This window comes from Toxotes jaculatrix, chromosome 1 (genome assembly GCF_017976425.1).
Source record: "Toxotes jaculatrix isolate fToxJac2 chromosome 1, fToxJac2.pri, whole genome shotgun sequence".
NCBI classification, from domain to species: Eukaryota; Metazoa; Chordata; class Actinopteri; family Toxotidae; genus Toxotes; species Toxotes jaculatrix.
In genome coordinates, this window is record NC_054394.1 from 27,296,944 (window position 1) to 27,322,627 (window position 25,684).

At 39.6% G+C, this 25,684-nt stretch overlaps 1 protein-coding gene across 3 annotated transcripts in view; it reads left to right on the forward strand.

Annotated features, from left to right (window-relative positions):
- Positions 1–25,684, forward strand: part of tspan4a (tetraspanin 4a) — a 113,241-nt gene that overhangs the window by 71,184 nt on the left and 16,373 nt on the right. For all 3 annotated transcript variants that reach the window (XM_041036498.1, XM_041036505.1, XM_041036489.1), the window contains 2 exons: positions 805–996; positions 11,856–11,930. In XM_041036498.1, coding sequence (XP_040892432.1) covers positions 805–996; positions 11,856–11,930 — 267 coding nt within the window. The remainder of the gene's footprint in view (positions 1–804; positions 997–11,855; positions 11,931–25,684) is intronic.

The window sequence follows — 25,684 nt, forward strand, 5'->3', positions numbered from 1 at the left end:
GAAATATGGCCACACTCTTCCCTGCACAGTAAAACGTGAAGGTACAGCCAGCAGTCTCTTAACTTGGCTTAGAATAAAGACCAGAAATAGGTGGAAACAGCTCTGATTCTCTGCAAAGGTAACAAATCCTCTTACCAGCACCTCTAAAGCCCACTAATAAAAACATTATATCTCATTAATGTCAAGCAAGACTTTAATCAGTTACTGTTTGCTGGCAAGTCTGGCTTACAAACCCCCGTAAAACAACAACTTGTCATTTGTTTACTTTGTTGTTGTTTTTTTTTTTTTTTTTTTTTTAAGGATTAAGCAAATGTGGAACGACAGGTTAATTAGTGAGCTTTAGAGGTGCTGGTAGGTGGATTGTGTTGCTGCTACACAGAGTTAGGCTAACTGTTTCCCCCTATTTCCAGTTTTTTATGATAAGCTAAGTTAACTGGCTGCTGACTACAGCTTTATATTTACAGGAAAGACGTGAGTGGTATCAATTTTCTCTGCAATTCTCAAAAAAGCAAATAAGCATATTTTCCCAAACGCAGACCTGCTGCTCTAAACTGGATTGCTTGGAGGCTCAGATCGCTTTGCTTTGTTACCGCTGTTGATCTTTACAACGGTTCTTTTGGTTTTCCCTCTTCAATCTTCGCACCCTTCCCCCGGCATGCAGTTTGAAAAACAAACAGAAAGCCACAAACAAGTCTGCAAATATTTTTGTGCGCCAGCGTGTTTGATTGTGTTTCTGCTTAGGATGAGTTTGACTGGGTTGTTAGCATACTGACAGCTTTACGCCTCTTTGTGTTTCCTCTGCAGTTGGGAGGATGTGGAATACTGGGGGTGGGAGTCTGGCTCTCAGTGACCCAGGGAAACTTTGCCACCCTATCATCATCCCTTCCCTCCCTGTCAGCAGCCAACCTGCTCATCGCAGTGGGGACCATCATCATGGTGATCGGCTGTCTGGGCTGTGTGGGAGCTGTCAAAGAGAGCCGTCCTCTGCTGCTGACGGTAAGTTATTTGTCAGGACGGTTTTTTGATGCCCTCGTTCGTTGACTTTAAAGTCAAGGCTGCGTAGATGTGATGATGTTCTCAGCTTACATTTTGTTGTTGCTGGCATGAAAAATAACATCACTGATTGCCAATAAAGCAATAAACTTTGACTTTCTTACACAGTTCTCATACAATCTGAGACTGACATGACACGCTGGTGATTCAGTGATTTTGTATCTGACGAAAAAGGTTGTAGATTTTAGTCTTGCGAACAGCGGCTGCGTGAGTGAGCCTCACTGACGAAAACATCAATTGCACAAAAAGTCTTTCATTTTACATTTGAGGTTTGTTTGTGATGAAAGCTCGAGTCTCAATAATCACTGCGGCTTCACAGACAAAGGAGAGACTGAACAGTACTGGCAGAAACTAAAAACTTAACACAAAATCAAACCCCGAAGCACCTTGAGTAATTACAATATGTTGGAGCAGTTTCTGCAGTGATTTTTTTTTTTTTGGGGGGGGGGGGGGTTGTTAGATGTGTTGCTGTTCTGTCAAAAAAAAAAAAAAAAAAAGTAAAGGATTTTTTTTTTCTCTGACTGAAGGCTGCTAACGACACTGATGACAGATCTGCATTTTTGTAGCTAATGCTAACATTAACTTCACAGACTAACGGAACGACAGTATTTGCATCACAGCTGCAAATCTTGAAGGCCACGATTGAAAAACAATATGATAAAATTTAGTGGGACCTTCACACTATGGACAGCTGTCCACTAGCCGTCACACTCGTCATGTGTAGAGCTGGCTGCCAACTGACTGAATGAGGATGACATGATGTGATCAGCTGACACAAGTCTTTTATCCATCTCTGCTCTTTCAAACAACACTGATGACACATCGGCACACAGTTTTTGTGAGAAACTACCTTTGATCAGGAGTTGTTCTTTGTGGTTATTTTGTCAGACCCACAGAATTTACATTATTTAACTGCATGTGAGTAAAGGTGCCGTCAAAAGTGATGGCGGTGATTGATATTTCCACCCTGAGCCTGCTGTTAACCATGTAAATAACGACCTGTCTACAGCTTGTAAGACATTGTTGATAATGTAAATGATGGCGTGAAGAATGCACTAGCACAGACAATACAAATAATTACAAATGGCACAAAGCCCAATAGGTGACCACACTGCAAACAGAAATTATTCACAGCCATGCTGTATGTGTTGGGGTGTATGTAGACAGCTCACAACAAACCAACTCCATTACTGAATGCCTATAATAACACACAAACAGCTAAATCCAGGCACATGAGACTTAATATATTTAAGCAATATTACCTCCATTACATTACATTACATTAAGGAGCACTGACAATATCTCATTATTTCCCAAAGCGCTTGTTGATGGGATGATACTTTTGTGAAATGTTTTTCACAGGAAATCCTCCAGTTTTCCATCTCTATCTATGCTGCAAATTGACACAGTTTTTATACATACATAAATTAAGATATGCAGACCTTCTGACATACATGGCGATCCAGAGGCACGCTGTTTCACGAATCTGAAGAAGAAGAAGCAGCTCTGAAGGACAAAATACAGCCATGATAACAGAATACAAATACAGTAGCTCTTATGTGAAAGGTACAGAAAAATGTACAGTTTCTCATGGCAATGATGTCCAGGAAATTCCAGTGATCTTTCTTTTCTCTTGTATAATTGTATTTCAAGTCATGACGTCGTTTTGCGTGCTGGTTATTTTAAAAGCCAAATCACAAAAAGTATAAATATTAGCCACAGTTAAGGACTAAATGTTAAACGGTGCCCTAAACTTTCTACCTTCTGGTCAATATTTTTAAAAAAAGAAGAAATCTAAAACATTCAACATGTTTTTTTTTTTTTCAAGAGCTGCATGTCATGTTAAATTTTGAAAGGGTATGAGTTCACAGCAGTACTGTCTGAATTTGCCATGAGAAAAGAGATATATATACAGAAACTCAGGAAGTATTTCACATGAAATATGTATAGAAATATTTTTTGTGCTAATTTATACAAACTGCATGAGCTTCGGTTTCCAAGCAGGCATCAGTGATAAAGTGTGAACCCCCCAGATCCCCAAGATTGATAAGTATTTTCATAAACAAACTCATGTAATCATGCACCAACAATGCACAGCATTTATCAGAAGGAATACTTCAGTGGGGGGAAAAAATAGAATTAATCACTACAAAAATGGCACAGCAGGAGTAAGCAATTATGAGCTCGGTGGGAATCAGTCTTAATGTCGATCATTAGCAAGATCCATGACATTTCCCCCACAGTGGCCAGACCAGTTCCTGCACTGTGTCAATATACTAATGAGACTGGGAGAATTCTAAGTCTGCTTTAATGAGTGACAGAGCAGCCCATTCTTCATGCAGCTTAGAAAAGACTCTTCTCCCTTCAAATTTCAGGGCTAATTAGCATGTTGATCGCTGATGAGAGACACAGAATATTGGAACATCACTGTGAGATATTTGAGGAATTACCGTTGTACTCTGTGCTGGCAAAATTATTATTGCCTTTTGTGAGCCTTGTAATTTGCTGCACCAAAACATCAGCGTTAACGATTTAAAGTATTCAAAAATATGCTTTCGCAATTCTGTGATGTGGATGACTTCAAAGACATTCATAGCTTTTTATAGGAATGTAAAATTATACTAAATCATACTAACATTTTTCTTTTAAACACACAGCCAGTCAGTTCCTCGTCTAAGCTCCGGCCTCATTGTTTTGGCAGTAATATTGCAGCAGCCTTTGGACAAAGTTACTAAAAAGAAATGTGGGTTGCAATATTACTGTTGAAAGTGATCACTCAAAATAGGAGCATTTCTAAAGGCCTCGAAGACCTACTTTCTCAACCAGCTTCTTACTATGTGCAAGGAAAACACTATTTTTGGACAAAGTTAGAACAATAGAATTTGTGAAAGGATGTAAGGAGGTATTTCATGCGTCTGCAGCTCTGAAAGTAAGACTCCTGTTCATTATCTGCATAGACAGTATTAGGCGAACGTCGGAGCTCTTCCAAGGCTCAGGTGGATACGAAACTCTCCTGCTTGAATGAGCAGTTAAAATGTGATTCTTTGATAAGAAGTCAAAAGGTACAGGCCTGCTAACTTAAGGAGGAAAGTCAGATATGACTTGTAGAATTTGAAGTTTGGGTTCGGTCAAATTCTCTCACCGCCCCCCCCTCAAACTGTGGAATCGGCCGATTCCATCTACAAACAATGGAATCGGTCTCGTACATAAAGGAGACCGATTCCTCTGCAGGGGCCGAAAATGCAATACACACAGGCCCAATAATAACTGTGCTATATGAGGTTAACAAAATATTTAGGTCTCATGAACAGTAATGTAAACTGTGACAAATAGCACGGCTACGACTATGTGCTGACACTCTCCCACACTCAGACACACACACACCACAGAGCCTCTCATAGTAGAGCCCATATCCCAGCTACAACACAGGTACTCACTCTGTGGATCTCAAAGAGCCATATAAAGTGAGTCATCGCTCAACCAGACTCCCTGTGTTTCCTACAGAAAGAAACTACATCACCATTCACGCCACACTGAGTGGTTGTCAGTCGCCATCGCCCCCGACCCTCTACACACTGCAAAAGCCACAAGGCCTCATCATCTCCAGTTTTCAACTCATTCCTCTGTTGCATTTTTTTTTTTTTTTTTAAATTATGAGAGAGCTTTCTATCAGAATTTGAGGCTGCAGTTACCCTCTAAGGGTTTTTGTTTCTGAAATGTAGCTTTGACTGTCGTTTGTTAGTCACTGATACATGTTAGAAAAATACTTTTTGATTTCAGGTTCCTCTGAGGTGCGATACGTATGTATTATAAGTTAAAACATAGAGAAGTTATTGCTGAATTATTAACAGAATGTGGAGAAGTAACAGATCTGACATTATTTCAAAGACATCCATGTATTGCTTTGCAGAGATATCTACTTAAGTTAACAAGCTAACCAGCTGGCCCTGGATCATCTCATTTCATAATACCCCATTGTACCTCAAGAGGTGATAGTGAGTGAAGGTGGTCTCCAACATAAAAGAATGAAAAAGTGGCACTGATACTCACATATACAGTCTTGTGGTGTCAGACATTTGGACCCCAGTGTAGCACCTTTAAAGACAATAGCCTTTTCATAATTTGAGTGTTATGCTCCAGGCAGACATTAAACCAGATTTTGAAACAAAATCCAATACCCTGTCCTCTTAACTTGAAAATAAGGGCCTTTCGGGGACACTGAATTTCCCCAGAAATATAATTTTCATCAGGGTAATGGGTAATTAAGTCATGTTTCACACCAGTGAGTCTGGATAGTCAATACTGGTGCAAGTCAAAGGGCACAGAGGAGGTGTGGTGGGTCTGTGACCTAATCTGCCCACAAATTAGTCAGAGGGGTGAGATCACTGTGGTGGAAATGGAAGCAGATTGTTTACACTGAGCGGCTTTAAGTGGTGCTGAGATATAGAGCCTGTAAAAATGATTAGATCCACTACATGAAAAGACCATGGCTATCGCCTCAAAGGCTTTACTCCATATACGCTCAAGGCAGCAAGATCCCAAAAGGTATTGATTTTGGAGGCTCTGATGGACTGGTGTGCCTGACATGACTGGTTCACCGGTCTTACTGCTCTGTCAACACACAAAGAGCCACTGTAGCTTTCACACGGCGTGGAAATCACAGCATGGGTGAACACAAAGGAATCAATCCCTGGGCCTGGACTTTGATTATAGCTCTCACCCTGAAGCCCTGCTAAGGCGTCAATCTCTGCTAAGCAGGGATACCAGCGCTGCCAGCCAAACAAGTCATAGCATAAATATATGCAAGATGGCCTCTTGAGTGTGTTATATAAATTTTCATAATGCATGCAATCTGCATTTAGACTTTAGTGGCCAATAAAAGCTAGTGTTCTTTGGATATATTAAAGTCTGCTTAAATGTAAGAGTAAATATCACAACATAAATCCTAACTCTTAAGCGACTAATTGCAACACAGTTTTCTGAGCCATGAACTACTCTGCTGCAATAAAACAAGCTGCAGACATGAATAAAATTCAAGAAAAGCTTAACCCCGAGGAGCTCTATTCTAGTCCTCGAGAGTCGGTGTCCTGCAGGTTTTTGTTTCTCCCTGAAGGCATCACTTAGATACAGACCAGCTGTGGTTCATTAACTCTCATGGAACAAAATCTGTAATGGCACAGAGAGGTCTTAAAGGACCATTTTACTGAGTTTGATATGCTGACATGGTTACATGCACCATTACATGTGTCAGTACTATCTTTATCTCATAAGCCTGCACAGGGAGAGCAGTGGCAAAAAAAAAAAAAAAAAACACTGCAAATTCTTCGTGCTGCCTGGTGATGATATTTCTGAGAGGTCTTTTGGGGCCAAATTTTTTTTTTTTTTTCTTGCTATTTCTCTGCCAGTGATACATTATCAGGGTAAGGATTTTGAAGATGAAAAACTGTACTTAATGTGGCTATAATCAATACATCAGAATTATTGTAATTGGAATAAGTACAATCTGAGAAACACCACATAGGCCAAGAATAAGTAGAATCTGCAGCTCCCATCGGATGTTTATCTGTCCGGCCACAACTTAACTGCTTTGGTTCACTCTCGCCGCTCTCTTTTCTCTCTCATAATTTTTGCTACTACCACCACTGTAAAAATAATAGAAATATTTATCCACTAGGTACTTTTCAGATTCCAAGAAAGGTTGATTTCCTTGAAATACCACAGGTCAAATTATGCAATAAGTAAGAAAAAGGGCAAAGATTAGAGGAAATATTTCCCCAAAAATTATCATGAAATTATGTCTCTGAACTTTGTGTTTCCCTCTGTCCTCTCCCATTCATCATTTCACGACCCTCCAGATTTATCTTGTGACCCTTTGCAGAGGTTTGACCCCTCCAGTTTGGAACCACTGGACTAACTGTATTTTAAGTAGTTAAAACCATCTGAACCTGCTGCAATGCTGGCTACGCATTGACTCCTTACGACTGATAATCAAATAATGTCAATAATGTCATAAATGAGAATATCTCAGTCACAGGGATCAGTTTTCTTCAAAACAAGTACTTCTGCTTTTGATCCTTTAGAGGCAGTTTGCTGACAATGTTTGTACAGTTACTTCAGAAAGGTTTTCAATAAAGGACTTTTATTTATTTGATGGAGTATTTCTATATTATTTAAGTACTTTTACTTTAGTAATGGATCTGAGTACTTCTTCCACCACTGACAGTACATGGTGACAAGCTTGAAAATCAGCAGAATCTCTGGACACAAGAATGTTGACAGCGGTTTAGTGAGCTGTAATGGTTTTTGCTCCATAAAAACACTGTTTATGGCCCTATTTTGTTTCCTCTTATTCCAATCTCCTATAAATCTTTCCTATAGTTATGCTGCTGGAAGCCACTGCTGCAAACAGAATAACATACTTCAGTTTGAATAATGACAATTCAGGAAAAACATATCGTGCCTCCTTTGGTCCCTTTGTAATGGGATCTGAGTCTTTGTTTATAATAATTTATCACAGTGAGACTGCAAGCGCACAACACAACAAAGCTCCCACTTCAATTTTAAATTTTAGCTGAGAAATATACCATGTCTATGTCCATTTACACAAACCGCACTCAAAGCACAAGCTTCCATGATTATAATAGACGAGCAGATGCAAATGTATTTCCACTGCCTGCTGCGTGTCACATAAACAAGTTTGTCATTACAGTCTTGTTATGCAACAGCCTTGCAAAGTAATTTGGAACAAATTATGCTGTTTTTTTCTTTATTTCACGTCTCAATTAAAACCTGTTTTCACTTAGAGAAAAACTCATGGTTTCAACAAGCTGTTTACATATTGTCATGACTGTAAACAAGACTGGGAAGCTGAATCTGTCCTTTTAAATGAATTGTGTTTCATCATGGAACTGCTTCAGAACGATTCCTCTGTACTTGACTTAATTGGCACAGTTATTGCTTTTATGATTATTATCAGCCCTTCTACACAGTTCACAGATGGGTTTTTTTTTTTTTTTTTTTATCATTTTCAGTTAATTTTCTGCAACCCATTTGATGATGGTAACCCATTCAATAAAGCAATGGGAAATTCCTAAAGCTAATTTGGTAGCTTTCTTGCAGTGTATTATAAAAGCAAAATGCAGTCTTCTACCATCAAATGATCCTATTGAGGATGACTATTGCCTGTGGTCTAACGAGGAGGACTTAAATTTCTTATTAAGAGTAGATTAATGGGGAAATATTCAGAGAGCCACAGGGGATGGGTCTGTTTGTTTACTGAGTGCTGCTGAGTATCGGTTTCTCGTTTTTAAACAATGTCCCTTTGCTCTCTGGTGTGATTTCATGGTCTCAAAGAAACACCTGAGGATGCAGTGCAGCGCCACTAAGAGGCCGAAAGTGAAATGGTAAAAAGGAGAGAAAATGAAGAATATAAAAGCTTTATTTCTGCAGTTTTAATGTTCATTTCATTGCTTTCTTTTTTGTCCAAAAACATCCTACAGTTTAAGTTACAAAATGATGTGTTCAAACGCAGAGACTGATAAACAAAATTACTATTAGTAGCAGAGCAACATATTAAAGCTCAAATCTCAAAATTATTTTTACAGCAACTTTAACTCAAATGACCATGATGCTTCCAGCTGCAGCAGGCAGCTGTTTTCAGCAAAAACATTCTGAGAAACCCACTGTACGCCATCTGCCCAGCACCAAACAAAAAAAAAAAACAGTCAGCTACGAGCTGGTGAAGAAATGCCAACATCTTCTAGCCAGAGATCAACCAGAGCAAAACAGAAAGTGAATACTGAAGATTTATTAACATGGCTCCAAACAAAGGCTTCTGCTATGATCCCGGTTTCAGACCTCTGAACTGCTTTCGACATCTGACTTGCAAAATAGTTCTTGTGTTTGGTTTTCTAAGGTGGAAAAACAACTGAGCCTATCAGAAGTTTGCTGGTACAATTAAGACTAGCATGATCATCTTCCTCTGCCAGAGACAGGAACACTGTGACACCCAAATGGCTCGAGAGGGGGCTACAAATGTGGAACAGACAGTCACAGCTATACGAGTTGTTAGTAAAGTTACAGAGATAAAAATCAAATCTATCAAACTGTCAGTTTGATAGAAAAAAAAAAAATCTATACTTGTCCAAAAATAAAGAGATTTTTCATTTTTTAAACATTTTTCATCAATGTGTTGAAATAGCCATAGATATTAAATGCCGTCACAGTTTTTTATTAATAAAATTAACACTAGCTAGTATAAGAATCCAGCTAAATGATAATTAGCTTGTCTGTCACATGGATTCTTGGTCTGACTGCTTGTAGTGGCAAAGATTGATTGATTTATGGACCTCCATGTAGGAACAACAATCCAACAGGAAGAATTAAGTGCTTGTGGCAACACGATGCTGTGTCTACCAGACACTGAATCTGAATTTCTAGTAGTGTAGTTGCACACTTGACCCTTCATTCTCTTAACACTGTGGAAGGAAAATCTTTTTTCCTTCAAGGATCAATAGCAGGTCAAGAAATAACACAAAAAGACAAAAGGGCACATTTCCAACTTGACTTTTGCCATTGTGGTAAACCCGCCTCTGCGTCTCTGCCAGTCTGTCTAAATATTTATATTTTAAAACTTTTTTTGTGTGTGTTGGGGGAGGGGGTGGGGGTGGGTGTAGAACTGTGGTGAATAATAAAACGTCAAATATTGTGACTGTCAGGGGCAGAATGTGTATCTCCAGAATGTCAAATATTCAGAGACAGAAAAAAACCCAGTATTATTTCTTCTCGACTGCACTGCATTTTCACATTACCCAGTGGATTGGTGAAAGATTTATTGGCCCCAAAAGGTTGAATTTTCTCAATTCACAGTGGAGAAAATATTTCTTCAGTTTAAATGATCCTTCGAGAACACCTAAGAATCTTTCCAAATTGGAGTTACCTGAAATTTTACACAACCCAGAGCGTAACGTTCATACGGCGAAGCCTGACAGAACAACAGAAATTGATTTCAGATGGTTATTTGAGAGCACCTCTTGAAAAGAGCATGGCTGATTCAAACGCACCGTGGGCTGTATGCTGCCATCGGTTTGTTACCCAGTCGGTCTCTTACCCTCCAATGTTGCCACCGAGGCTTTGATCCTTTCCAAGCTTAGTGATTCATTCATGCAGGTGCTGCCAAAAGACCTCAGGGGCTACCGACAGCCCTGCTCGATGCCAGTCTTGTGAACTAGCAACACTCACCTCCACTGTCAAGCAAACGTCTGGAATACACAGAGGACATGTAGCCATGATGTCTTTGAAAAACAACATCTCTACTTCTGAAATCTGTTTTGACTCTCTCAGACGGTCTCACGCTTTCCATGCCTCACTCTCGAGAAGACAAGACCAGGAGTCTAATGCCGTGCTCGCCGCACTGAGCGGCTGTGTTTAGTCACAACAACGCTTCGAGTTAAATGTTAATGTCAGCAAGCGAACACGCTCAGAGTGACAACGTTAACATGCCAATGTTTTACAGATATATTTAGGTTTGCATGTTCACCATCTTAAGCTTGTGTGTTAAAAGGCCAACTCTTCTGAGTCATAACTCACTGACATGAAACATATTTTGTGAATATACATCCACAAGCCTGCTTATAAATAAATGAAAAAAAGACGTTCCTTATAAGTCCAGAACTTTCCTGAGAATCATCTTGTTTTTAACTTTTCTTCAGTATCAAAGTCATTCAGCAGTAGCTGTCTGTACATGCACGGGTACACTGCAAAACAGGAACTGCTAATAGTTGATTCAGCATATTTTAAAGAGGTGCCACTCTGCCAAAATCTAGCCCACATCTAAGTCACTGACTCCACAGCAACATTATACCACCACTTTTCATCACCCAAGCCCCCAAATTACAAGGACTGTAGTTCTACGAATTACAACATGATTATCCTCAAAAGGTCAAGACAAAGAATAAGAATAGGAGTGATAAAATCCATTAACACTTACTTCCCCCCCCACATTGCACTATCAGTACTTTTCTCTCCACACCATGGGCCTCAATACCAGCGTCAAAGTTGGTGAGATATACAGTCTGACCAACCAAAAGAAGTTTACCAGTCTTGTTCTACAAAATGCAGCACAGCATTGACGTGTATAGATGCCATCAGTTAATCTAATGCCATTTCATCAAGATGTTATAGTGACCCTCTGGAAAGTTGTACCATTGTCTCTAAAAATATTTCAGCCCTCCCTGGTACAGACAGTCACTCCCATGTGTGAAAGACAGAGCCGTGTCCTAGAAGAGCAGTTGATGGATGAGCTCATAACTGTTTTAAGCACTCACATGGGCCCACAGGAAGAAGATGTATCACCCATCAGGCAGCTCATCCTGGCCACCGTAGTGAGGAGGAGTGGGTGGGGATTGGCAAGGAATGAAATGTGTCTCCTTCAACAAATTCAAAAGTGGATCGAGGAAAACTGTATATCACCCTCCCCAGTTCGTCCTGCTTGCTCTGATTTGTCCCTCCCTCCCTCTCTCTGCTCTCTTGACCTGCCAGCTAGAAATAACAAGGTTAAGCGATCCACAGCTACTTCGATCATTCTTACTACTCCAACTCTTTCTCCTTGACACTCTTTGGCCATTTCTTCCTTTCTCTCCTTACTTTCTGCTTCCACTCACTCACACTTCTCTTCAACTTATACTTCCTCCATTTCTTCACAGACAGAACCCTATTATAACTGTTGGGGTGTTTTCCCTCCACAATCATTAAGTGTGTTAAATGACTCAGCTGGCCTCTCCCTTCCCTCTGTGTCTCCACAGTTCTTCATCCTCCTCCTGCTCATCTTCTTCCTGGAGATTCTGTCCATCATGCTTTTCTTCATCTACCAAGATGAGGTAAGACACCTTGATTGCTCTCATCATGTTATATCCTGTGATTTTCTCCACCTGAACAAGATAATAACTGGCTGCGGTGCAATTTATGCCCTTCATATGTCATGCAGATTGCTGATGTTTCAGATTGAAGCTGGCATGTAAAACCTCACGAGTGAGGTTGTTTTGAAGTTCATGCAAGCAGTGTAGTTCGCTGGCTAAGAAAAGAGCATGTCAGCTGACATTCTGCATGAAAGATGGTTTAGTGAAACTGCCTGAGAATCTTTTGGGAGTTGTCTCTGGGCCACAGCTGAGGGGAAAAAAAAAAAAAGGCACAATTTCCTTTCCTTGTTAATAAATCTCAATTTATCTCAGCTCATCTATTTTGGATGATTTCCCCTGTAAATAAACAAGTCAGGCAAGAGAAGAGAAGCAGATGAGCTATCCTCCTCCTAATATGAATTTGTAATCCCTTCATATTTTCAGCTAAGGTTTTAATAACGCACTGAAAGGGCATGCTAAATTCCATCCATCGTAATCTTAATTAAGGGTTTGAGGGCTGGATTTGGGTTTGTCGTTAAAAAAAAATTTAACAACAAATACAACATATTGTCGTTACATCGCAAATATTAAACCCTGAAGACCCATGTGAGAGCACTGACAATGCGTCTTCTGTTCTCTCCACAAACATTTATCAGACACAGAACAACAAACGTCGTCTTGACAATGAGTATTAGTTGGACTTTGTGAGATTAGTGAGATTAGTTTGGAAGGGATGGGGGGGATTACATTCCCAAGTCTGGGTTGATGCTATGATGCTACGAATGACTCAAAAGTTTTAAAATATGGTCCAAGTGCCTCCTAAAAAAAAAAAAAAAAAAAAAAAACAAGCCTCAAGGCCCTTGAAGATTATGAATGTGATATCTTGTAATGTAAAGCTGCTGTTGCCACAGTCGGAGGACTGCACTGAATATTCACATCATCACCTAAAACTATAATTAGATTCTTAAACAGAAGAGCCTGAGCTTTTCTCAATAATAGAATCAAAGGTCCACAGCATATTAGTGTGTTTCAATCACATTACCACTTCAATTAAATTACAGGCAACATGGCAAACACAATAATAACAACAACAACAACAGCACTGAACAAATGACTGCCTTTGTATACTTTCATTGCTGATCCTTTATCAGTCAGCAATAAAAACACCATTTCAAATCTGGTATAGCATTTGGGGCCACAACCAAAGTTTTTTAACTGTATATTAAGCTGTAGATTCTTTTGATAATTAATTGTTTGGACAAAAAAATGCCAGAAAATGCGTACGAGGTGAGTACGAGGTGACATCTTCACATTATTATTAGTTTCTACTGAATGGGAAGTGTACAGTATGTTGGGTGCCCTCTAGAGGCACCTAGAATAACCACTACCAGGTGAAGTGGACTCAAGGTGTAGAGCTGTGTCATAAATCAATGGCAATTTCTCAACAACCCGCATTACATTATTCATGTGTTGGGAGAGAGAACATTATCCCTGCAGACTTAGGCCAAGGCCAACTCTGACTGAAACGCGTTTGTACATTTTGGTAAACAACAACCTACTTTGATACTTCCCCTTCTTCCTGTTTGAATTATGTTTGCGACCGCAGACCTTGGACATGTATATACTTTGTTCTGGCTTTTATCTCTTTGTTATTGTAATTCTGGCATGATTGCATAATTGCCTAATGTGCTGTATTTCCATCACAGTTTGTAACCAAATGAGTTTTTCAAGACAAGCACGTTCTTTTGGGCTTTCAGCCAATCAGCACCGCTCTGTTTAGCTTTTAATGAATGTTGTCTTTTGTCACAACTCACCTTTCTCTCAGTATCTATGTTCCCTGATGTTCAGTGCACCCCATTATTCAGCTTCTGAATAATTCAGTTTTGTCTACCCAGGAGGCGATTAGCGACAGAACAGAGTAAAAAGTTAGGGATGGTCTAGATATTCTGCAGAGCTGGTGCACCAAGGGAAATCACTCGAAGTAAAGAATGGGTGGCCATTACCAAAGTGCCTCTGATATTTTTTTAAACAGCAGGAGACTCAACAATTCTCAGTTTTATTCTGCTGTGTAAAGTGTGCCCTGCTGGAAAACTGAACAAAAACCGCAAAGCATAATATCATAAAGTATATTTAACAACATGGTTCGCTTTATCATATTGCGAAGAGAGGACTTTTTGAACTTCTACACATTAACTAGATAAAAAAAAGCAATAAAGAAGGAAAAGAAACCCAAGCGAAAGGGATTATTCTGACAGATCATCATTTGTATTGAATAAAAACTAGCACTTCCAACAGGTACTACTCATGATCTGAATTACTACCCCTGTAGTTATGGTCCGGTTATGTTAAGCCAACTTAAAACTCTTGGTTTCTCAGAAAAGATGATTGTCATGGGTGTGATAGGTAAGCAGACAGTGCAGGTGACGAGTTGCTCAATTCTCTTTCAAATCATATACTTTTATCGTCATGCCTTTCCTAAGACTTTTTGTGCACCATTAGACAAAATTACTTTTCTTATTTTTAGCTGCTCGAGATGCTTGACACAGCCTTTGCTGTCTCTCAACCTGATACTACGCTACCAATACTAAATCTTGTTTTGGGTTCCCATCCTTGTATCAATAGGATCAATACAAAAACAAAAAACAAGGATCCATCTCTCTCCTCCACTCTTTGTTATTTTATCAAATAATACAAAAACTGTCGCTGCAAAAACCGTTTCCTGATGTTCAGTCACGTTTCTGGGCTTAAAACCGCCTCTTAATGAATGCACTCTGTTTCTCTGCTGCTCCTGTGTGTGCAGCATCGCACAAGCTAAAGTGGAACGACCGCTGAACATAAGAGACGCATCATGTGGAGTCATTTCTCATGCATGTGATGAAGAAATTAACTGAGAAAAGGGAAAAGAAATGCTTAGTGTTTGACAAATCTTTTGATGATGATGAAAATGTATTGTCTGTGTCCAATTAACAATGCGTTCACCTCATAAACCACGGCTCTATACTCTCTCCTACATGATAGCACATTAGCTGCTTTTAATAATAAACAGTTTTGATGCCATTATTGCTGATTCATGTGCTGCTATTACTTACTCAAAACCAGATTTTGTGGTATTACTCAACCCACTATGAAATCAGTCTAACTCCAGGTGTAGCAGTAATGCCAATGAATGCTAAAATAATGACTTTAAATTCTAACATTAAAAACTGAAGAATTTAAAACCCTTTAAACATAAATTCTCTAAAAAACACCAAATTAATTTACTTTAAATACAGAATATGTTTGTGATAGGAAACAGACGCATATATGCACATTTTTTTGGACCTACATTTCATCATATCCTTTTCAGTGTTACTTTGATTTTATCTTCTAGAGAATCCCACGGCTCTTTTAGAGCGCTAGTTTATCACTGATTATCAGGACCTGCTGCGTTTCACCTCCTCCTCCATCACCATGGTAACCCCCGGGAAGCAGCCCCGCATTTGCCGTTGCCGTTCCTCCTGTATGCAAAAGCCTTCCAGATGCCATAACTTAAGCAGAGTGCAGCAGTAGATGCATGCTGATGAACTCCATCCCAGGATTTAGGGATGGTCATGCTCGGTGGCGCGGTTTATTACACCTGCTTTGGAAATCTGTGACGCCACAGGAAGCTACTTCAGACAGTTCACAGGTCTTCCACACACCTGAAACGGTCCCCGTTTGTTTCACTGTGTTAGTTCCGAAGGATGATGGTGGCTCTGAGGCTAACTGCCGTGGAACCCATGTGACTCCAAATGCCAAAGTCTGATTCAGCGGCGTGATATTGAAAAATTGATGTGTGATGTTATATACACACGCTATCTCTGCGTGGGTTTACAGCCTTGTCTGCTTGGGTTTATTATCACCTCAAGGGAAAATTACCCCGCCAGACACACTGAAAGGGAGCAATAACAACAGCCGACCACCAGCAATATTTTGTTTAAGGATTTGGAGTCCACCAACAATCTACAAGCATCATAAAAAGCATCATTTGTCCTCTGTTATCATCAGTCATAGTATAAGCGGCAGTGGGAGAGTAGGAAAAAAAAATCTAATATCACGATTAGTTCACAGCTCTCTGCATTGACTTCCTGCTATTCTAGAACTAAAATCTAATGAGCATCTCAGACCACTTAAGTGTAGCTAAGTAGCTAATCATATGCTTGTTAGCACAATATGCATGATTGTATTCACACATGTGCTTTTACTGTGAGGTTTGGTTGGTTTTTTGCAGTATAGCAGTCAGCTAACTCATGTGGAACTGAACTCTCAGCGTGTGCAATTCAAAAGCCATATTTACATCCCTAAAGCCAATATAAAACATTACTCGCTACTTAAGACCAGAATTTGTTATGAGTCAATCAGGAAGCGCCCCCCCCCCCAAAAAAAAAACAAAAAACAAAACCGCAGTAAAATTAGTAATGAGGGAAATATGCTAAAAAGCTAATTCAGGCCATAATATTCATAATATTTATAGTACACACATCCTACTACAACATAAATAGAACAGCATAAAAGCATCTTGACATGAATGTCAAACAACAACCACTAGGAAAACAGCACAAGCAATGATTTCTCATTACCAATACAAATAGCACATGCTAATTTGATAGCAAGAGAGAAAAAGAAAGCAGCAGCCAGCAGACACCAACACATTCTCAAAAGCAGATCTTTGGGACAACATCCACACAGCTAGCAGCCAAACACCCTCTCATAACCACTGCTGCCAAGCTAACAAAAAACCAACTGGACAGAGCCAGGACGTCACTTCACAATATGCACATTAGCACAAATAGAGAATACAACTTACTTGCTGAAGTGAAGCAGTGATCTCTGGATCAATAATCCTCAGTGGATCCTTGGCTTTTCACTCAGGCTGCTAAAGGAACACACAGACAAACCACATGCAGCTTGAGGTTGCTTGAACTTCACGTGGTGATTTTCATGTTACGTTTTTTGTTCTATTTCAGGTTCAAGTTCAACTTTGGTTAAAGAGGAAAAACATAAAACACTATCAGATTAATTGTGTCACACCATCCACATTTTCTATAGTCTATAGACTCTTACCAGGTTCTCCAGTTCTTTTCATTTCTTCCCCTCCTCTTCTCTCTGCATGTTGCCGTCACACAGAGTCAAGATAAGCACACATTCTTCATTCGAGTTGAACTCTTTTTGAAAAGCGGTACGCCGTTCGGTCTCGACACACCTTAAGAAGTTGTTAATGTGGCATCTCAAAGCTGTCCTGAAGTGACACAATCACACTGTTGACAAGCTCAGTTCTTTATGAAAACAAGTGCAACTACAGCAGCAATACAACTCAGCAAACGGCTGGTTGGACCATTGTTAATTAAATTCCCTGCACACACACTCACACACAGGTGTTTTCACTTGTTCTGTCTGATTAGACCTCTGCTCAGGTTTTCTGGGCAGAACAATGCAAGGACTTGAGATGTCGCCAACTCTGTGTACTAATGAGAGTGATAAAGGTGTAAGTTGTACAACAGGCTCGAGTGTTCATTTGTACAGGCACAAATCCTCAATGGGAGAGACGCTTGATTCCAAAAAAGTTATGTGAATACAACAGAAAGAACTATTCCTTCTTATTAGTAGCAGTCACTGTTGTAGTAGTAGTGCAGGACCATATTTTGTTGTTGGATCCCTACTGACCTACACTGTACATGGCAGTTTCATGATATCCTCAGGCAACCAGAAACCAAACAGGGTTTTACAGATAAGATGATTAGTTGCTCCAGAAAAAAATTAACCTCCAACAGAGCTTCAGTATCAGTATCTTGCCCAAGCACATGATGACTGGAGTAACTGGGGCTTGAACCCCCAACCTACTGATTAGCAGATAACCCACTCTACCTTCTGAGCTACTGCCCAGACTTTCTGTCACTATTAATTCTGATACGGTGCATTTTTCTTACATTTTCTTACATTTCTTAATTAAAGTTCTTCTCGTATTTGCTTTGAGTGCAGATTGTAATGGAGTATTTACAATGTGGTTTGGCTAGTAGAAATATTTGCTGTTGTAATAGTATTTCAGGTAGTAGACTGATTCATTTACCAGTCAAACACCCTGCGGGGATGTTTAAAGGTCTCAACAAAAGCACAAGTAATGGAGTGAACACAGGATGGAAACCAGCCAGTCCAAAATGCTGATGCTGAATAGGTCAATACAAGTGATAGAAATTACTGGCATTTCTTGCTACACAACATCTTGATAAGTCACCCCTGAGGTGCAAATAAAACTGCTGCGCAACTATATCGATAGGACATGGAGTCTGCTATACAAATGATCCAAAAGCTGTGCGTTTGTGTACACTTAGGTGGAAGGTTTATCACATCAGAATCATTTGCACTGCAACAGTTGTGCATATAAATCGTATCGTCTTTGTATTAGCTTTACAACAATCCACTGTGGAGTGAAGCCAAATATCAATATTTGCTCGTGGGTGCTCAGACATAGACGCAGACTCGGTTCATCCCGTGTTTTGTGAGAAGCTGAAGAGACATCAATCAGACAGATAAATCTCTTATCACTCTTCAATCTAAGATTCAATATCCGCTTGACACCATAAGTTATACACGGCAGACTTCTGCATCTACTGGGATGTCTGAGTTCAAACACCGACTGTAAGAAAAGCCCTGTAGCAAAAGGTTTCATTTTGACAGTGATGGGTTAAAATGGGTTAAAAAATAAAAAAAATAAGAAAATAAGCTCTGTTCTCAGATACTCTTAAACTGCTCCGTGTTATCAGTCTGTGGTGTTCAGTGCAGTTATTTTGGAAGGAAAAGCTGTCAATCACCTTTTTGTTGCACAGACTTCACCCCAACTTGTTTCATCTACTTCTGCTAAAGTTAGTGATTTGAACTCACAAGAATGACTTCAAATTTAGAAGGAGTACAGAGAAAATTGGCCAGATGAGTGAGACTTTGTAGTTGAGAGCTGTGACCTTTACATGAGAGGCAACATGTGTTTTGGTTGTATGGTGTAATGATCTCTTCAGGTTAACAATCTATCCAAGAAACTGGTGAGAAACTGGCTATTTTTCACTTACTTAATACATAACTTCATAATTTTTCTTAAAAATTAACAATAATAATATTTAGTACTAAATTGCATACAAATATCCTTGCAAGTCAAAGCTAAATATCACATAATTTTGGGGAAATTGCTGGTAAATACAGGGCCAATAAAATAAATAAATTCTTTAAATCAGCATGTCAGTACTCAGGTATTTTATTGGCAAAAAAACTGGCAAATGTTTTCCAACCTTGGTACTCACCCCGGTGTGTCCCATTCACTTCTCAGATGTGAAACTGTGTCCATAGTTCATGCGGTTTCTAATCTGCTTTGGACAGCATGACCCCTCTTTTACTCTTCTGTCACTCTCACCTGTCTCCTAAAATGATCATAAAAATGTCAAACAGCAGTTTGAACTCTGCCCGGCCGCAGCTTCATCATAACACGAGCCTCATTTCGGAGTGTACCAACAGTGTAGCTCATCCTGCCAGGATCGTCTGAGCCCCCGCCTCTGTGTGATGTTAGTTATTAGGTCAATGCAGCATGAGGTATTTCCTCTGCTGCTCAGTGGTCGACGGGTGAACGAGGTGCCTGTCATGGGGCAGCTGTGGAGGTGATTTCCTGTCTGCTTGTGTGCTTTGGGACGTGTCAAGGTGAGGTAATGCCGCCGTAAAAACGAAGTCACGAAGAGCTATGGTCAGACTGGATCCCCAAAAGACCTCATCCACTAACCCCAAGGGTACTAGAGCAGTTAAAATGAGTCATGGCTATTACTACTTTTTACAACAGCAGACGTAATGGTCATGATTCTCTTACTGCTGTTACCATTTCTATTAAATGCTATTAAATATAAGTAACACTTTGTTTTAACCCCCTTTACTAAGGAGTATATAAACATTTAATTCATGGTCCAGACTGTGGAACTCTATAAAACTCTATAATGTAGTTGTAAGTAGAGATAAGGTCATTTTTAAAGGTTTATTACTGTATTTGTCAACAACTATAACTGCTCCTGTAAATCATCTGACCACCTGGTGTGTAAACAGATATGTCTAGTATTTGTTTTATCTATTTATAGAACTTATTTATTTTTATTTATCTTTAAATGCCTCTTCACTCTCATGAAAACTGAGCTAACTCCATCCGCTGATACTGGCCTCAGGGCTGAAAGCCCCAGGAAAAATATAATAAGCAGAGTAATGTAGAAATATAGTAAGACCTCGAGTTAATTTTTAAGAATTGCTTTGTCAATCAGTTTCCATGTTGAAGAACAAACCCTCAAGCTCAACACAAACAGGGCTCTCAAGTTTTGAACGCAGGCAAGAGTTACACCACCCCCCCGACCCCCTACGGGGGTCTTTCATTAATATAGCACACGCATGTCGATGCTAATTATCAACATTCTCTAAAAGCAGTCAAGTTGTCAATACTTGTGTCAAACAAGGTGTGAATTTGTTGTAATGTTAAAACAAGATGACTTACTCTGTTTCGCGTTCTGTTCCCGCGTACTCCAGCTCGTCCGATCGGTTTCCGCGTTTTCCGCTGCAGCAGAATCACGTGATAACAATGCTGTTTTTTTTTTATTGGTTGTTGCGTTATCTTAGCCCGCCCCTTTCCTTTTTTTTTTTTTTTTTTTTGATTGACAGGGAAGTGACAGGCTCGACTCCGTAGCAGACCTGCTTGATTCCTCCCGGTTCCATAGCAACGGCGCACCAGAGAAATTTACCGGTATATTTTTTTTTTCGGCGTGAGAAATACAATGTGTGGCGGAAGTGCGTGACAAAAGACCGAAAAGCGTGACTGTCACGCTCAATGCGTGAGACTTGAGAGCCCTGTCACAAAGTGCAACTATGGGACCATGCTAGCGTGGCTCTGTGAATGGTGATCCTCGGACTTATTCTTTATCACCAACACGAAGTTGACGTTTGTTTTTTGGGCGAAATGTTTCAACAGCTACTACGTTCTCATTTCCACATTCCCATAAGGTTTAACATTATACCAGATAAACATCAGGCTATTGCACTGTGATTGTGAGAATGTTAGCATTTAGCTCGAAGCCTCAGGAGCCACATGACTCTTACACTCTTAGGCTCGTTTTATAACATAGTGTAAAGGTTTGTTCCGTCTGTGTGTTATCAGTTATTAATGAGCTCTTTATACATGAGTTACAGATGGTTTGAAGAAGCTGTAATTGTTGAAAACACTTAAAGGTTTTCTACTTAGAGCAAAACATAGTGTGCTGTAAATAATGAATGAAGTGTATATATAAACTTGTAAATGCTAAGTACGGTGATCTCAAGTGATCTTTCATGCTTATCTGAACGAGGACCTGCGCTCACAAACCGCCTGCTTCCTCTGTGTTTCATCCTGTTGGATGTGTCTGAAACTGAAATCAAGGTTCTCCAGTAGAGGATGTCTCACAGTAAATTCTGTTTACATGCATCATTTCTCCTGAGTACCAGGGTCTGTTGCCGCTGTCGGTCTCACTGTCACATCACTGTCTTCCCTTCTTGGCTCTTTTCCACTGTTGTTAGACTTAACTTGGAAAAATTGTGCAATAATTTGATAAGGGGGAGAAAATTGAAAAAGTATCCACTTGTGAACAGACTACTTCAAATGCAGGTAAAGCGCAGCCACTCGTGTGGCAAAGCAAACCACAAGCATCATATATCTAAAACTGCAGACGTACGACACGTGAGACCCTCTGGAATCCCATTTCAAGCGTGACAGCTCCACTTTTAACACATCATTACTGTTCCACCATCAGCCGTCAAAACATTTTAGCTTGTCAAGAAATCAAAATGCAGCACCCGTGTCTGAATACATTTCAAGCCTGGGAAATTTTCATTTCATGTAGACTGGAGAAATGCAATTAGATAAACACCCCTGGCTAATTACATTACTAAAATACACCCACGTCAGGGCAATGTTAATATGAGAGACAAATTGAGATGATGAGTAAACAGACAAGACATTTGTTTGTAGAGTCTTGGAATATATGTGACAAGGGAATGTGCAGTTTGAGTGCTGCAGATAATGTTGAGCAATTGCAAAGACCGTAATTATAAAGTAATTTAAATTGCAATCAGGCAAAGATCCCGGTATTAGGAAGGAATACAGGAGAGCGAAGCTTTGCAGGTGGAAGCAAGCTGGAAAATGTCAACACTCCCATAAATGCATTTGAATAAACATAAAAACATTACATCAGCCAGATACAGGGAGAAACTGAACCCCAATCAGTTAGATCACAGCCAGCTAAGTACAGAGTAATTATTTAGTGTATTAGTGTTTGATGATTAAATAGGAGGTCGTGTGTCAACAAAATATAATGTAAACACGCAAGGGCAGAGTTTTGGTTTCAGAAGTTTTGGGACACAATGAAACAATTAAGTGAAAAAGATAAGTAAAGATCATTTTTGAGACCTAAAAAATGTTACATATACTTCTTTAATACAAAGAGCACTGCACTTTTTGATTGATGATTGAATCTACAGTCTGGAAGAAGGTCAAAGGTCAACAACCAAAAATATATATATTATTTTATTTTATTTTTTTTACACTAAATACATGCAGAGCAGGACACTAACTCACAGGCTGGGAGTTTGACTTTGGCTGGAAAAACGACAGTGGAAATAAAGTTTAAAGTTACTGGGCTGCTTTCAATAAAATTACTTCTCCACTTGGTTTGTGCTGGAAAAATGAAAATTGTTAAATCTGGCTGGTTACATGTGCCATGATTAAATAATATTTCTAAATCCATTTTGCCATATGCAAATTAGTTTTGGCAAATTTGAGCAGCTTGTTCCCTCCAGTTTAATTCCCAAAGCCAGACAAAACAATTCTCTTTGAAGACTTTTAAATATGAAGGAAAAGGAAATCCATCTCTGGGAACGAGACGCTCACAATCATATACAAACTACAGAGGAGCTCTGCTCACAGTTTCCCTTCAGTACATAACGTTCACGAGTTCAGCTTGAGAATATGTCTAACTTCTGTTCAGGGCTGTAGCTACCATCAAAAACACCAAGGCCACGTCCTCAGTAATGTTTTATTGAGGTGAGGGGTCAGTTCATGTTCTACAATTACACATACACATACACATAACTTTTCAGAAGGCTGATTTTGATCATTTTTAGAGTCAAAATTCTTAGAGTTCACTATTTGGAGGCAATGAATAAGTAAATAAACCCTGTCTGCAGCTCTCAGTCCTGAGCCCATTCGTTCTTACTGAGGACATAAATCTTTTAAAATGACTCGTATGAAATGTGTGTTTTTGTTTTTTAAAGAATTTTTTTTTTTTTTAGTTTTTAGCAAACAACTCTCAAACAGGAGCAAATAGTGTATTTGTTGGGGGACTATTTTCATCTGAAGATTAATACACTTTTGGTGCATGAGTGAGTATTTATAGCAGCCACATGGTGCACGTGGGATTCACTAAAATTAAACCACAGTGCCTACGTTCATTGTAAAGAAGGAACACGTGACACAGTGAAAGAGTGTGTCTTGTTTATGTGTGTTCAGCAGTGGAGCTCTGAGGCACAGAGAGATAACATCTATCAGGCTTTGGCTCCACAGACAGCACTTGTTAATGGGATCACTTCATTGTTAGTTTTGGTCTTTTCATGGGTTTTGTTGACAATAAGAAAAATATAGACTATTACTAACCTTAGGTTTTAAACCCTGGCTGTGGTTTTGCCTCTGTTTATATCTCGTCACAATAAATAATTCAGCTAATAGGCCTTTTTTTCTGTCAGTCTGTTAGGATTCACCTTCTGGCAGCCACAACCCAGTCAAGCCAGCTGATGAGCCAAAGTGAGACCAACTGCTGTAGATTGTGAAACACAACAGAAATTAAAGTTTCATTTTACACACTTACATCTAAAATTGCTGCCTTCTGCGTAACTTTTCATATTTTAAACAATGTTTACTTCAAGAAACAGATGAGTCAAAGCGTGCATGCAGCAATCAACCGTGACAGGTGAGGATACTTTCAAAAATAATGGTTTCTATTTATCAGTTAACTTCGTACAAAGTGCAGTAAACAGAAAATAAATAACCCTAAATCAAATCAGTTTTTGCTGTGGCCACCCTTTGCCTTTAAAACACCACCAGTTTTCCTTGTTACACTTGCACACAGTTTTTCAAAGTACTTGGGAGGTACATTATTCCAAGCATCTTGGAGAACCTGCCACAGTTCATCTGTGGATTTAGACTGTCTCAGTGTCTTCTGTCTTTTCATGTTATCCCAACCTGACTCCATGATGTTGAGATCAAGGCTCTGTGGGGGGCCAGACCACCTGTTGCAGGACTCTTTGTTCTTCTTGTCTCTGAGGATATTTCTTCATGACTCTGGCTGTATATCTGGGGTCACTGTCATGCTGCAGAATGACTTAGAGACCAATAGGAAACTTCCCTCCTGCTATGTGCCCGATGGAAAACAATCTAAACATCTGAAGTGCCTAAAACCTTTACATTGTATATATATATACATATATATGTGTTTATCCAATACATTGTGCACTTCTCTTTGCTGCTCCCACATTGTTCACCTGAAAGCTATGCTGTCCCTTTCCGCTGCTGCTGCTGCTGCTGCCAGTGCTGATGTTCATATAGCATTTTAAAATCCCTACCTCCACTCCACTGAGTCTACGTCTCCACGGGATAGAAACGATCTTTCTATCAGGACTTCTCACTCTCCGCTTGATGCTTCCTTGTGAAGAGTGACACGGTCAAAGACTAGACGCCAAATATCAACGTTGTTCATATTCTACATTAACATAATAATCACAGTCTCCAGTCTCAGCAGGCTGACTAAACTACAGTGAAGGAAAAGCAGCAGCAGATGAAAGGTGATGCAACCTCAGAAAAGTGGTGAAAAACACAGAATCTACTGAGATGTAAAACAGCTCAGGATAGACTGAAGGCAGCAGATGCCAGCTTCAGAAAAATGCACCTGTGGTTGTCAACAGGCACATGGCTATTGGAGTATTTCAGTTATGCATCAAACTAATTTTATTCTTCACTTCAGAACGTTTTTTGGAACATTAGCACGCCATGAAAGCCATGAGGCCATGAAAAGACAAGGATGTCTGTGCTGAATAAACAAGTAAAAACTGGAAACACAGTTGAAGTTTCTGTTGAATCTTTGAGATAATGAGCCTTGACCTTGTGCTATTGTCCAGCATCTTGTCTCGAATCCTTCAGCTTACTGTTACCTTGATTAAGGCCGTTCAAGTATCATCCTTTATGGACTCCATTGTGTCAGTTCACTGCTTTCTCTCTTGTTAGTGGCATTGATTGTCTACTCACACGGATTGCCAAGTGTTAATCAGCAACTGATTAGAAGCCGAGAATGGAAAAGAGCTGGGATTGTAATTGATTTGCCCCAGCTAAGTACCAAGATTAGTCACTTGAAGGGGAATTCCACACATTTTAATAATTTACGCATGTCATTGTAATGCCCCGAGATAAAATTACAAGTCAGAGACAGAAGCCTTGAATTTGTGACTCGGTTGGCCCATTCATTATCTGAGGAGCAGTGCCAGATTTCACATCCCACTTTACAAATTTAAGGGTTAGTTCTTGAGTTTTTAGCTTTAGAGGAGAGTTGTCTAAGTTCAAAAGTATTGACCGATTTGTCCTGAGGCGCAGGAATAACATATGTGGATTCTTCAGAAGGGTGGCGTTCCCC